The 13,063-nt window shown below is 44.3% G+C and overlaps 1 protein-coding gene across 1 annotated transcript; it reads right to left on the minus strand.

The window, feature by feature from the left end:
• Nucleotides 1-441: 441 nt before the first annotated feature.
• rab11al (RAB11a, member RAS oncogene family, like) lies at nt 442-11,875 on the minus strand. The gene is made up of 5 exons (XM_069715084.1): nt 11,540-11,875; nt 5,768-5,963; nt 5,199-5,392; nt 3,593-3,673; nt 442-2,398 (listed from the first exon to the last, which is right to left on the minus strand). The coding sequence occupies exons 1-5, from the start codon at nt 11,577-11,579 to the stop codon at nt 2,259-2,261; spliced, it is 651 nt and encodes a 216-aa protein (XP_069571185.1). The 5' UTR covers nt 11,580-11,875; the 3' UTR covers nt 442-2,258.
• Between the last annotated feature and the right edge of the window lie 1,188 nt (nt 11,876-13,063).

A 13,063-nucleotide genomic window follows, 5' to 3' on the forward strand; every position in this document is an offset into this window, starting at 1 on the left:
AAGAAGAAGTCTTTGAACTCTGTTACAGTGTGCCATGCCCCGAACACGGCATGTGATATTGCAGGTTTATTTCTTATAGCACATGTTTTTTTGTGAATTACATTTTTTGGAGACATTTTTATTATTATTGTATCTGCGCCATGTTAGTTCTGGTTCTTTGTTATTTTTCCAAGATTCAAAAAAAATGTATTGTAAATGTTTCTAATAAAACAAAAATCAAATGATCTCCAACTGAAACCGAGTGTGTTATTTTTCTGTTTTGAAAACTGGAGCTCCTAAAATTGATGCCTTGATTTAAAATAAATCTCAATGATCAGAGGAAGAACGTCGTCAAATATCAAACGAAAGTTTACACTCAGAATTAAATAGATTATATTCCCAACTTGTTGCATGATTTCTGCTCCTCTAACCGGACGTGTGGAGACATCAGAAGAGACGGGGGGCTATAACAAAGGAGATTTATTTATACATATGCAGTCCAAATATACATATATTAGAATGAATGTTTTAAAAAGCTCTAACCTACACCACCCGGTTTAAGACCGGCAGAGTCCAACATCAGCAGGAGAAACACAGTCCGTGTCCACAACACCTTTTTTTTTTAATTATTTTTTTTTGGGGGGGCGGGGGGATTTGACCGAGCCTCTCCTCGTCTATTCGACTATTAGATACTAACAAACCCAAGTCCTCCCCGCCTCCGACAGGAAGTGAAAGCCCGGGCAGACCTCGGGGAGATCCCAGAAGGCCAGAGTCCTGTTCCAGTTACAGACGGTGGAAAGAGAGAGAAGCAGAAAGGTGGAGGATTTCATTTACAGTAAAACAAGCCATCTCGGGTACATCAGAGACCACAAGGAGCAGAGCAGGGCTGAGTGCCCTCACTACCTCATCCCCTGAAACATTATCCCTCCATCCACCCCTCCACCCCTCCACCCACCAGCAGCAGAGGGTTGTCCATGCATTTAAACCAATTCCCTTATCTCTCCTGGAGCACCCAGAGGTTCAGGGCAGAGGTGAGGCGGTCATCAGTGCTGCCAGTTAACCCGTCCACCAGCGATGCAGCTAACACACACACACACACACACACACACACACACACACACACACACACACACACACACACACACACACACACACACACAGCTTCTCATTCAGAGCTAACGCTGTGCAGAAAGCTTGCAGGGGCATGACTCATCTGCGGAGTACAAAGTGAGCACGGAGCGAGGAAAGCCTCCCCAAAACAAAAAGATCAAAAGCAATCAAGAGAAGAAATGTGCGAGTCACCGTCAGGAGGGATGTTACCGCTCCGACTTCCACCCCAAAATACAGACGGCAAGTTTAAGGAACAAAAAAAAAAAGTCTGCTCAGCCCTCCGTACACACACACACACACACACACACACACACACACACACACACACACACACACACACACACACACACACACACACACACACACACACACACACACACACACACACACACACACACACACACACACACACACACACACACACACACACACACACACACACACACACACTCACTCACTCACACACACACACACACACACACACACACACACACACACACACACACACACACACACTCACTCACACACACACAGACACACACACACACACACACACACACACACACACACACACACACACACACACACACACACACACACACACACACAAACACACACTCACTCACTCACACACAGACACACACACACACACACACACACACACACACACACACACACACACTCACTCACTCACACACAGACACACACACACACACACACACACACACACACACACACACACACACACACACACACACACGACTGAAGGCAGGGAAAAAAAAGCATGAACCAGCTGAAGCGAGCGAAACCCCTTCGGCCGGACGAGACGTCAAGCTAGTGTTCAATAAATATTCAAGGGACATTATTTTCTACATTTAGGGAGGACAAACTGGAAGGACAGAGCGGTGACGGAGGGGTCAAAGGTCAGTCTGTTGGAGGTGAAACTGAAAGCAAGTAAAAAAAAAATTAAAAGAAGCTTTGACAGAAACTTAAGTGTTCAACTCTTCATTAGACTGTTTATCTAAAACTCCCCCCCCTCCCCCCGTTGGAGACAAATCAAACCCAGTCCTGTCTGTCTGTCTGTCTGCCTGCCTGCATGTCTGCCTGTCTGTCTGCCTGCCTGTCTGTCTGTCTCCCGTCCGCCTGCAGGTGAAGGAGGAGGCGGAGTCTCAGTTGGTCTGGCAGCAGACGCCCTTATTGGAGGAGTTCTGGGTGGGCTCGACCATGATGGGCACCACGTTGGAGGCCGGCGAAAAGTCCGAGTCGCTCCGTCCTGACATCTGTCTCTGTGACACGATGTTGTAGATGGCTGTGGCGGTGAGAAAGGAGGGAGGGGGGGGGGGGGGGGGGACAGGAGATGAGTTATAGGATTGGTTTTATTTGGCCTCTAAAACCCGGTGGGCCAACAAGTGGAACATATTGTGAGAAGCAGCATGGCACAAAAAAACCCCCAAAAACCTGAACAACAACTGCTGTTGAGACGCCCGGCAGCTGCCGAGGATTCTTTCCGTCGTCGTGTCACGTGATGAGATCGGGTCTTAATTTAGGCCTTCGTCTGAAGCTACAATACGCAGCAGGTTTAGCATTAAAATAAGGAGATCAAGCTTTTCGTTTTCATCCAACACTTCAAACTAACGCCTCTGAAGGGGGGTGGGTTTAAACGGAGGCGATCAGCTGATCGACCCGGGAGCAGACCTGCATCCAGATGTGGAGCACGACGGTCCACAAATAAAATCTGCTGAAGGTCTGAAGCAGAACGAGACTCGTTCCTATCGACACCGACGGCCGATGAACCGGGATTATTTCTCCGTGACCTCTAGGTGACCTCTCTGTGACCTCCGACCTGCAGAAGCTCCTCTGGGTCGAAAGGTCGACTGCGTACCGGCGTGCTAATGCGCTGCTAACTACCGCTCCTCCCTTAACGAGCTAATTATCAGCGTGGACTCGATGGAGCCGGTCGGTTTGAAGTTGTTTTTGTGGGCCGAGGCCTCCGGGGATTCAAACGGACGACAGACCACTGACGGAGGGTCAATTCGTCCCTTTCAGCGCTCTGAAAGGTTCACTGAGTCACAACAATTGTTTGGTTTGTTTTCTTTCCTCCATGTTTTCACATCTCCAACATAAAATACAGCTGTTGGTGCGGCCGTGTTCCTCCTGGGGAGCAAACACACGAGGATTTATTTCTCTGGACATTTGGTACTCTTGTTTTCTGGTTTTCTTTAAGTTGTTAAATGTTTTTGACCTCAAAAAAATTCAGGTGGCTTTTTTTTTTCTTTTTTTTTTTTACATCAGGGATGGAGGCCGAGGGCCGATTGGATGGATTGTGCTGCCATCTAGTGGCCGAGGCGAGGCGTTGTTGTGTTAGGATGGAAACGCTTCCAGAACTGCATACATTTATAACTCTTAATTAGTTTGGACGGCCGCGGAGCTTCTGTTTTTCAAACTTTTTCTTACTTTATGTTTTTCTTTTTTTACATAAAGAGAAAATAAATGAAACGCTCACCTGTGAGAATGGTCTGGAAGGCCAGCTCCACGTTAGAAGAGTCTAATGCTGATGTTTCCAGGAAGGACAAGCCGTGTTTCTCTGGAAAAAACACAAAATGCAACGAACAAGTTAACGATATTTCGAACTTCAGGTGTTTTTGTTCCGGCGCTGATTTCAGTTTCTCATCACAAACGTCTGAAGGTCCATTTTTCAACCGTTTCCTATTTGATTTGCAGACGTCGATCACTTTAGTAATTAAAAGGACATTTAATGATTTCTTTGCATTTACAATCAGACACTGTGAAGGAACTGTACTGTGGCTTCAAGCAGCATTATGAATGTATTCAAACATCGACAGCAGACACAGAAACCCTGAAACCTCAAACAGCTGAACTGAACTCTGACGTCATCGTTCGTATTTACAGCTGAACTCTTCCTGCTGCATGTTTCTGGATCTGGTTTCTATCTGGTTTCCATCTGGTTTCTATCATGTTTCTATCTGGTTTCTATCATGTTTCTATCTGGTTTCTTCTTTGGAGAGTTTTAACCTGCATTTGTGGACGCAGCGATGAACTGTGTTCACAGACGATGGTTTTCACAAGTGTTCCTGAGCCCATGCTGTGATTTCCACTCTCAGATCATCTTTTTTATAGCCAATTATGCCACTGATCTGTTGCCATGGTAACCTATGTTGTGAGATGAGAACTTTTCCAGTCTTTTGTTGACCCTGTCACAACTTTTTTTTTTTACATGTTGCTGCCATTAAAATTTTAAATAAGCACATATTTTTCATAAAACAATAACATTTCTCAGTTTCTACTTCTTCAGCACTAATCATAATAACAATTATAATTTGTACATTTCAATCCTAAAAAAATATGACAATTATAAATAAAGTTATGGTATAAAATTATAATGAAGTTATTGGCCCATTATTGGGGTGAGACAGCTGAGGCATCTGATTGGTCCATTTGCTGCTCTTCTCGGAGTACCATTATAACAGACTTTGCATAGATGAGCCCACAACATCGTTTTTATGTAAACTAGGTTTGATAAATTAGTACGGCGGTGTAGAAAAACAAACTCCTACAGACAAACTGGAAGTGACTGTTTTTTTTTGTGTGTGTGTTTGACTTTCTTTGTTTCAATCAGTCCGAACTGGAGTCATTTACCAGTCAAAGCAGCGGCACCGAAATCAGACAAGTCGAAGGCTCTGAAACAATAAGCGTGTGAAGAGAGACTCGAAGTGAACAGAGAGGCTGTGAAACAAAGCTGGAAACTCTCAGGGGGTTCAAGATAAACCAAAGTTTAATTCATTTAAAACGGCAGCTTTAGGTCTCTGCTCCCTTCTCAGCCGAGGACGTTTACCATCTGCAGAACACGTTTAAGTAAAATACCTTTCAGTATGAGCGAGTGTGAAAATAGTAAAAATGAAAACTGATTTGATGTCGATGCGATCAACCAGCTGGAAGAAGCATTGGAAATGATGTAATTTCCTATTGCCAGCAGGTGGCGCTGTGACTATGACTGAATATTACCATACAGGCGTGTTCAGGGCGGGACTTTTATCAAACGTGTTCAGATCGCACAGATATTTTCCCGTGAGGTTAAAAGGTGAGCGTACCTGCGAAGGCCTTGGCCTCGTCGGTCGGGACGGCCCGCAGGTGGCGCAGGTCGCTCTTGTTGCCCACCAGCATGATGACGATGTTGCTGTCGGCGTGGTCCTGCAGCTCCTTCAGCCAGCGCTCCGCGTTTTCGTACGTCAGGTGTTTGGCGATGTCGTAGACGAGGAGGGCTCCCACGGCTCCACGGTAGTACCTGCAAGGTGGGAGGAGGGGGGGGATGTCAAAATCGTGGGGAGGAAGCTGCAATAACACTTCTGCATTTAAAAAAAAAAAAATTCTTAATTAAAAACAGATCTGTCTGTTTTGTTATTTGCAGGTGAACAGATCGGACTCGGTCTGCATGGGTTGGGTTGGCGTGGCAACGACGAGGTGGTAACGAAATACGATCTGAAAAAAATCATCTGGATATGATAAAAAAAAGTGATTTTTTTTGTTGTTGTTGTTGAAAAAAGGGATTGTAAATTAAATTCGTGGATGGACAATGGATACGATAACCTAATCACCATGCGGACAAAACATCACGTGACTGTTGCCTATGACGACGCAGCGGTGCTGGGGCGGTACTCACGCGGAGGTGATGGCCCGGTACCGCTCCTGTCCCGCCGTATCCCAGATCTGAGCCTTGACGGTCTTGCCCTCCACCTGGATGCTGCGCGTGGCGAACTCCACCCCGATGGTGCTCTTGCTCTCCAGGTTGAACTCGTTGCGGGTGAAGCGGGACAGCAGGTTGCTCTTCCCGACGCCCGAGTCTCCGATCAGCACCACTACGGGAGGAGGACAAAAAGAAAAAGGGAAGGATCAGCGCAGTCAGATGCACCGTTGACACAACCGGCTCGACTCGTTGCTGCAACACAACCTCCTTTCACAAAGACAAGGAGGGTCAGGACGAGGTCACGCAGGGCGGCGCCAAAACAAAGAAGAGACGGTGATCCTGCAGAACGATGTCAGGGAACCAGACTGGATATAAACGTGTTCTTGGGTGTGATGGGAGTTTAAGAGATTACAAACGCCGTTATTAGCCAACACAACACCGACGATCCGGCTGGTGATAAATTCATAGAGCAGAAACAACACCAAAAACATTTAAAAGACGACAAAATGAGCTGAGTGGAAAAATATCCAGTAGAGCTCACAGACGGGATATAAAAGAGTTCGTAGCTCCAGGTCTGTAAAATGGTTCTGATCCAGAAGTGTCTTCAGCTGCAATACCAGCGAGTGCCACTAGAGGTCGGCTCCAAAAAGCCTCCGGCTCCATAGACTCCCATTCAACTTCTCTCATCAAATCCAAAGTGAATAAAATGTGTCCATCAGTTATCTCGGTGTTGTTAGCTAAAGTCACTCCTTCTTCTTAGTTTTCTGGAGGTCCATCTGAAAATAATCCCTCATTCATTAGAAAAGAAGATTCAAGAAGACCTGTTTTTGGGGGCGTGTCTGTTTGATTGACAGGCCTGTGGTGCAGTCAGGTTACAGCTATCGGTGGGCGGGACGTAGTATCGTCAGGTTTCCGATCAGATCGGTCAGATCCACCGCTGGCTCCTCCCCCAGCTCGTCCAAATATGGTCACTTCCTGAACTGGAAGTTTCATAACGTTCACAAACCAACATGGTGAGGTCACTGATGTTTGATGCTTAATAAAGAACCAAAGCAGGTCGACCTTACTGCATGATCTAGATTTAGTTAACCCTCCAGCCCCCCACCCCCTTTACCCAACATGAGTCTCTAGATTTACATCATCCAGTAAATTCTCAGTGTTTCTCAGGGAAACAGTGTGTGGCTCCGATGTCGTCCTCTAATCGTAAAGTTCAACGGCCCGTCACGGCACAAAGACGTTAAACCGAACGAGCCGGGTTTGAGTTGAGTTTTTTTCTCTAATTAAATCTGACTCACTGTGGACCATCAGAGGCCGAGCAGGAACTCAGGGGACTCCCACTGAGGTTACAACAGACCACAACCACCTGGATCCAGGTGGAGCCAGCACACTTCACCTGGCAAGAGTTTAAAGTCAGTTTTAACCCCGAGAGACATCGATTACAGAAATCACTGTATTATAAAGTTGTTCTGGTTGGATATTATATGAATAAAATCCATGTTTATATATTAGGGAGGACTGACACATTATTGATCCATTCGGAAGGATATTAGGATAATTATAATATCTGATAATTATGACTATGCAGTAGAGATGCCACTTTAAAACTGGGTCCTGAGAGCTGGTTTTATTTCTGCTTCTTCAGAGCAGAAGAACCAAAACAGACTTTTATGTTAAATCGATGATGTTCGTTATTATTTTTTTCAAGTGCAACAAAAATCCACAAGTGAAAGAAAACAGATAATACGAGTAATAAATCAAACCCCCGTTGAACGAGCAGAATATGAACACGGCCGGCGTGTTTTACGCCGTCGTAAAGACGCTGGTTATTGTAATAGTGGATGGTTATGAGCTGCAGAGGATCAGACTGGCAGGTATCTGTCAGCTGTTTGTTATCAACGTGTTGAGCGCCGTAACTTCGCCCGGAGTCTCTTCACATTAAAGCAGTGGGACAGAGGAGACGATGGAGGAGGCTACGAAGTCAACGGATTCAGGTTCCCGTTAATTAGACCCACAGGAGGCGACGCTGCTCTCATGTACGCAGTCTGGTCAGTGATTAGTCTTTAAATATAAAGTGATACTCAATGTGATGACATGAAAGTTCACAATACGTGAAATAACCCGTGTTGTGGTTTTGGCGCCATGAATTCATGCATTCTTTATATGGGGGATTGTTACGATTGTCTAATAAATTATATTATAATAATAAACTCGTCAGTTGGTATCAAGTTAAAAAAATATATATATATATATCCAAACCTTCTACAAATTGCCCGAGTTTGTCGGGACACTATTTTACAATTCACAAAAAGTCTTAAAACCACAGACTGGATATAAAAGTGTTCGTAGCTTCCGGGTCTGAAAAATGAGGCCTTAAAGCTGCAATACCAGCGAGTGCCACTAGAGGTCGGCTCCAAAAAGCCTCCGGCTCCATAGACTCCCATTCAACTTCTCTCATCAAATCCAAAGTGAATAAAATGTGTCCATCAGTTATCTCGGTGTTGTTAGCTAAAGTCACTCCTTCTTCTTAGTTTTCTGGAGGTCCATCTGAAAATAATCCCTCATTCATTAGAAAAGAAGATTCAAGAAGACCGGTTTTTGGGGGCGTGTCTGTTTGATTGACAGGCCTGTGGTGCAGTCAGGTTACAGCTATCGGTGGGCAGGACGTAGTATCGTCAGGTTTCCGATCAGATCTGTCAGATCCACCGCTGGCTCCTCCCCCAGCTCATCCAAATATGGTCACTTCCTGCTCCAAACCGCTCCGAACTAACAAAGATGGTGACGGACAGAATCTGAACTGGAGGCTTCATAACGTTCACAAACCAACGATGACATCACTGCTGGCTGCTGATTGGTTGAATAAACTTCAGGTGGGTTTTTACTGTAAAGCACGGCCTTTAATGCTTTACACTAAATCACGACAATAAAAAGGGAAGTCCTCACCTACTGCAGCGGGCATCAGTAGGTTAAGAGTGTTTGTCACAAAACTACTTCCATAAATGTCAGGTGAGTCAGTGTGTCAAAGGGAAACCGAGCAAACCGCCACCCTGCTGTTAGGAAACAGGAACTTGTGCAGGAATGTTGAAACTGCATGAACCAATCGAGCGCTGCGTTTGCAATCCTGTTGAAGCAACAAGTAATAAATAAACTAAGCAATAGTTTAACGTTCGCAAGTAGGAAATCTTTCCCCCCGCATGGGTCGGTTAAAAATGTATAAAGACAAATATGAGAAGCACACACAACTAATCACAACAGTGTGACGCCGTGATTCTCCCGTTTCGTCCGACACAAAGGATCTTTGGGCGGAGGACCAAAAAATAAATCATTATGCAACACTTAACATGTCGTCTGGCATCAGCCAGGTATCGTCACGGCTGCGTCTACACACCCATTCACTCGCCTATTGTTGACTTTGAATTCTTCAGCTGGAAAAAAGAAAAAAAAAATGATGACAGCTCTCCTATTATACCGCACAAACCTGCATCGTCGTAGCAACGGAAGAATGACGCGCACTAATACTGAGAATCTGAGAGTCGATCTGTCTGCTCGGAGAGATTCATCCCGACGTCCTGAACACCCCATGAATGGAATAAAAGATCACAATTACACGTCTTCATTTACAGTCGTATATATATATATAAAAAGTGTTTGTAGCTTCCGGCTCTGAAAAAATTAAGCCAATTGCAGAAACGCCTTAAAGCTGCAATACCACAGAGTGCCACTAGAGGTTGGCTCCAAAAATAATAAAAAGCGCCCAGTTTCCATTGACTCCCGTTCAATTTCTTTAATGAAATTTTCTCACTTAATAAAGTTTTCTGTGTTATTCACTGAATTCAGACATCCAGATTAATTTTCTGGAAGTCCAACTGAAAATAATCCAGTTAATTAGAAAATAAACTTCAAAGAGACCTGTTTTCTGGGGTGTTTGATTGACAGGCTGAGGTTACAGCTATCAGTGGGCCAAATGTGGTCAAATTCTGAACTCGTGACATCACCGCTGGTTGATGACATCACTGATGCTCACCACTTGGCTTTACCATAATTTACTCAGCAGTGTTGCGAAATGTGCTGTTAATTAAAAGTAGAAGAAAGAAGAGTGCCGGGATTCGTAAGGTGTCAATCAAAAATGACCACGAAACAGTTCGAGGGAGAGACGGGATGAGTCGGGCGGCGGGACGACGTCTCCATCAGCTCGACTCACACCGTCCGATGGCGAGGGACAAACAGGAAGTTGTGAGAACAAAGAAGAAGAAGAAGAAGTCTTTTCTGGTTTAACAAGAAAGACTGAATGTCTTATCGGTGGTTTAGTCACCGGAAAGAAAACGTGACCAGAGCGATCGAGTAAAAATCACCGTCTCCTCTATCCTGTGGGACACACACACACACACACACACACACACACACACACACACACACACACACACACACACACACACACACACACACACACACACACACACACACACACACACACACACACACACACACACACACACACACACACACACACACACACACACACACACACACACACACACACACACACACACACACACTCACACAGGTATTTCCAGTTTGACAACACATGCGTGTTCTGTGTTTGAACAGATCGTGGTCGCTTCATTTCCCTTCGCTTGAGACCAAATAGACAAAGCAGATGAAGTGTTTCCACACGGTGTTAAAAATATCTGGCAAACTTTTCTAAACAACTTTTAAATAGCTTAAACTATATATATATATATATATATATATATATATATATATATATATATATATATATATATATATATATATATATATATATATAAACCAAGTCTAAAAATGTGAAATATATTCTTCACTTGTTTGTTTTATATATTTTCTTTCCTTTATTAAAAGTTCAAAAGTTTTCCTGATGTTGATAATTATATTAAAGCCACAGCATCTTTTTTCTTTAAGGACAAATAATGATTATAATCATCCAACAATGAGGAAGTGAAATAAATGTCAACAAAACAGGACATTTTGTGCCCTTATTTGAGTCACATATTTCAGGTTAAAATATGAATATTTATGTATTAGAGAATAATAAAATCTTTTAATTATTCGGAGATGTTCTTCACCTGTTGGTATATTTGAAACATTTGCTGTCCAGTTCGTGAGTTAGCAGAACTACACATCTGGAAGGTGGAGGCCGGTCGGAGACGTCGTCCTGACCGACCGACCGACCGACCGACCGACGGGACCGGACCCGACCGACCGACCCGACCCGACCCGACCCCCCACTCCGCATCCCGGGATGATTGCATCATCGGCCTGCAGAGATGATGACTCCACAGCTAGATGCTGCTTAACCCGCGACACACACATACACACACACACACACACACACACACTCACACACACACACACACACACACACACACACACACACACACACACACACACACACACACACACACTCACACACACACACACACACACACACACACACACACACACACACACACACACACACACACACACACACACACACACACACACACACACTCACTCACTCACTCACTCACACACACACACACACACACACACACACACACACACACACGAGCAGGTGTCTCCACGTCCGTTGTTGTCGGGGGGGCACCAGGGGGGCACCGGGGGGCACCAGGGGGGCACCGGGGGGGGGGGGGGGGGGCACCACCCCCGACACCTCGGCATCAGATGACTTGCTGACAGGTGGAGGGTTGGAGGAGCCGTCCGGCCACTCACCTTTGAACAGGTAGTCGTACTCGTCCTCTCTGTTGGTCATAGTTCCTCTTTCAGCGACTCTTCTTTACTCGAAGTGGAACAAAAAACTTCTGCCGTTTTCTTGTTGTTTTGTTTTTTTACTTCGACACCGGAACCGAACGCCGTTCGCGACTTCACGCCTCGCGCGACGACCCAGACGACAGCGAGACTAATCAACAGCTGTCAGAGCACGAGGATCCAAAAAGCTGCTGCAGTCGTCGGACATTAATGAAGTGAAGGACCAACTACGAGCTAGAAAAGTTCCGACTCGTCTCCTTCTCCTCTGTCATTACCGAGGCAGCGACGGCGCGTCATTCCGGGAGCCACGCCCCTTCCCCCCACTCCCAGTGGCCAGTAGCTGATCGTCAGCTGCCACTGGCGCTGACGTGATTGGTCCGCCGGGCCGTCGCTCATGATTTGTCCTCCGGCCGTTGACTGATGACGTCAGCGGCCCCGAGCCTCAACAGGTACTAATCGAGGCTTCATTTTTATACATACATATTTTTCTCCCGTGATATTTTTGCATCAAAGATCATTTATGTATTTAAAACCATCTATATTCATACATTTTTATTGTATTTGTTTTGTTTTTTTACTTTTATTATCTCTTATTCTACTTGTTCTACCTGTTATTTCCACACTGCTACCTTTTCTCTACGAAGTAATTAATACGTCTACACTGTTTTGTAAATTTACATCTTGTTCAATAAAGTTATTATTAAAAAAAAAAAAAAAAAAAATCCATAATGGAGCCTTCAGGTTCACGAGCTGCTGGCAAAAAAGCGATGTCACCGAAATACCTGAAAGTAAGACGTGTCACTGCAGCCTGGGTGATATAACAGCGCGAGGAAGCTCTCCAAGAAGGCACGAGGGGTCCGACTGAGACTTTAGAGCCCCCCCCCCCCCCAGACAAAGTATGAAGAATTAGACATCAGTTTTATGATTCATTTTACACATTTTATCTGTTCTCATGCATTTTGGTTTCTTTTCTATACTTTTAAATGTTCCTTTATATCTTTCTTTTCATGTGAAACACTGCATGAAAGGTGCTCTATAAATAAAGTTTATTGTTGTTATAATATTATTATTATTATCAGCCCTTTACATCACACTTTTTCCATAAACCCAGCAAACAAGTCATGTAGAGCAGCAATGACGATCTGATTAATGGATTAGACAAAATTAATCTATCAATTTTGATAATCCAATAATACTTTTATTGTGATAGAAAGTAAATACACTTAAATACAACGTTGAGCTGCTTTACTTGAGTATTTCCATTTCATGCTACTTTTTATTACCACTATATTTTAGAGGGAAATATACTTCCTATAATCCAGAATAAGAGTATTTTAAACTGAAACACTTTATTGAATATGAAACCAGACATTTCCAACCTGACATCTTCCAAACAGCAGTTTTTAACAGCTCCATCAAACAGGGATTTTGTTTTTCCCTCTAAACTTCTCACATGGTTTTATTTCAATAAATGTTCAAATGATACAA

This window comes from Brachyistius frenatus, unplaced genomic scaffold (genome assembly GCF_029030835.1).
Source record: "Brachyistius frenatus isolate BFR_SWC_R1_liver_20210118 unplaced genomic scaffold, ASM2903083v1 Contig_137, whole genome shotgun sequence".
Lineage (NCBI taxonomy): Eukaryota > Metazoa > Chordata > Actinopteri > Embiotocidae > Brachyistius > Brachyistius frenatus.

Coding starts and splice junctions, on each gene's coding strand:
- rab11al (XM_069715084.1), bottom strand. CDS start 11,579: ATGACCAACAGAGAGGACGAGTACGACTACCTGTTCAAAG. Junction 5,393..5,767: donor TACCGGGCCATCACCTCCGC/GTGAGTACCGCC, acceptor CCCACCTTGCAG/GTACTACCGTGGAGCCGTGG. Junction 3,674..5,198: donor CGAGGCCAAGGCCTTCGCAG/GTACGCTCACCT, acceptor TGTTTTTTCCAG/AGAAACACGGCTTGTCCTTC.